Source organism: Pediculus humanus, genomic scaffold, assembly GCF_000006295.1.
Source record: "Pediculus humanus corporis 1103172107463 genomic scaffold, whole genome shotgun sequence".
NCBI classification, from domain to species: domain Eukaryota; kingdom Metazoa; phylum Arthropoda; class Insecta; order Psocodea; family Pediculidae; genus Pediculus; species Pediculus humanus.
Window position 1 is genome coordinate 7,008 of NW_002987083.1, and position 2,223 is coordinate 9,230.

The window sequence follows — 2,223 nt, forward strand, 5'->3', positions numbered from 1 at the left end:
TTTTTTTTTTTTTTTTTTTGGGTAATAATGATTGTTATTAATTTAATTTTCAAAAAAAAAAAAAACTTTTTATTACAGCAATAAAAAAGAAAAAAGAAGTGAGTTAATATTTATTAGAATAGTGTGATATATATATATATATATATATATACAAGAATAGATAGATGGATTGAAATTCCTCGTGTATAAGATTCAGGTTCGATGAGGTTTAAAGCAAATGCTGATAAAGGAATTGGTGACGTCAAAGGGGCAGGACGTCGCCTAAATTGCTTGCAAATTATATTTAAACTGACATGACGCCAAAAGCCACAACTATAAAATTTAGTTTTTAAGTTTTATTTTCGTTTTTTTTTTTTTTTTTTTTTTTTTGTTTGTTTGTAATATCTTTATTTTTATTACGAACACACACACACACGCACAAACACATACATAAATATATGTATTAATATTTGTGTGATAAAATCGGGTAAATAATTTTGATGATGGCACTTAACTTTTTCTTTTTTTTTTTTTTTAGATAAATCTTCGACTTATATTGGTGAGCGGTAAGACGAAAGAATTTCTTTTTAGTCCAAATGAATCAGCTGGAGAAATAGCACAACATGTTTTTGACTGTTGGCCCGAAGGTATTTATTTATTTTTTTTTTTGTCATTAAATAAATAATAATAATAATAATAATAAATTAATAAAGAAATACATACGTAAATACATTTATATAAGAATAATCAATTTCGATACCCGGATATCCGGAGTAATAAACTGTTTAAACAACAACAACAAAAAATTTCTTCCTTTTTTTATTATCCGCAAATTTTTCTTAAAATTTTATCGGTTTTGATTTATGTGAAGGCCAAAAATTTTCATTTGAAATTTCTTAATGTTGATTATCATATCATTTGTTAAGGTCAATTATTATTTCTTTTAAATTATAATAATTTTTTTTTTTTTTTTTATTAGTAAGATTCCCTAGTTTTTTTTTTTTTACCCATCTCATAATAAATAAAGTGAGAAAATTTATTTGTCACAAAATTTTTTTTTTTTTTTGTTTAAAAACAAAAACTTTTACCGTTCAATGACATGGCAAATCTGTACACACATGAGTGTATATGCAAATAAACCGTCAACGTCCTCGATCTTAATTTTTTGTTTTGTTTTTATTAAAACGTTACAAAACACCACATACACACACACATACGAACGTTTTGCCTCCCGGAGATTTTTTTTTATATTAATTTTATAATTGTAAAGCATCGAATATTCTTGATGTTTTTCTAAAATGTGTTTACGTGAATTAACTTAATTTAAATAAAGGTTTAATATATCTGTATATTAAAGTATTTGATTAATTTTTAGATTGGGCAGAAGAAGCAGTTTCAAAAGCAGAAATACTCAGACTTATTTACCAAGGCCGGTTCCTACATAGCAACGTAACATTGGGTGCCCTAGGATTACCATATGGTAAAACAACCGTCATGCATCTTGTGCCACGAGAAAATCTCCCTGAGCCAAATTCACATGGTAAGTGGTTAAAACATGCTCTTTTTATTTTTTTTATTTTTTAAAACTCTTATGTCTTGGTAATATTTTTTAATTAAATATTTACCTCTTTTTGAAAAAAGACCAATTTTGATGTATTTTTTTTCTTTTCATGTTGAATTTAAAAAAAAAATTTTTTGTTATAAAGATTCGATCACACTTAACTTAAAAAGGTTGAATTGAAATAATAAAATAAATATTGTTACATAAATTATTTTCTACACGTCCTTTTTCATTTTACTAATAAAACTCTTTTCTTTTTTTAAGTTTGGATGCCTTGACAAAAAAAATAAAATAAAATAAAATAAAACGAACAAACAACAAACTTTTTTTTTTTTGTCCATTTCGAAATTCGCAAGAAATTTGCATGTTAGAAGTGTTTTCCTCCCCCCCAAAATCTCAAAAAATAGGTTTTTTCATAGCCTTGTTTTTTCTTTGTAAAAAGAAAAATTCATATATTATGAACACAAAAACTTTTCAAAGGTTAGTAAAAATATAAATAAGAAATGAAATCAATTATATTTAGTAAATAGGATTTTTTCTTTTTTTTTTTTTTTTTTTAATTTTTTTTATAAATAACAGGAAAAATTGTTTTCTTTTCTTTTAGTTTTTAAAAAAGGCGCCACAAAAAAAAAAAAAAAAAAAAAAAAATGGGGAAGGAAGTTAGTGTAGATAATATTATATGT

General features: G+C 24.1%; 1 protein-coding gene across 1 annotated transcript; it reads left to right on the plus strand.

Moving 5' to 3' along the window:
* Positions 1-217: 217 nt before the first annotated feature.
* Positions 218-1,818, plus strand: Phum_PHUM116220 (uncharacterized protein; the record flags this gene model as incomplete). The annotated part of the gene is made up of 4 exons (XM_002424121.1): positions 218-256; positions 518-626; positions 1,355-1,519; positions 1,805-1,818. 4 exons carry the CDS (start codon positions 218-220, stop codon positions 1,816-1,818), a joined length of 327 nt encoding a protein of 108 aa, XP_002424166.1.
* Between the last annotated feature and the right edge of the window lie 405 nt (positions 1,819-2,223).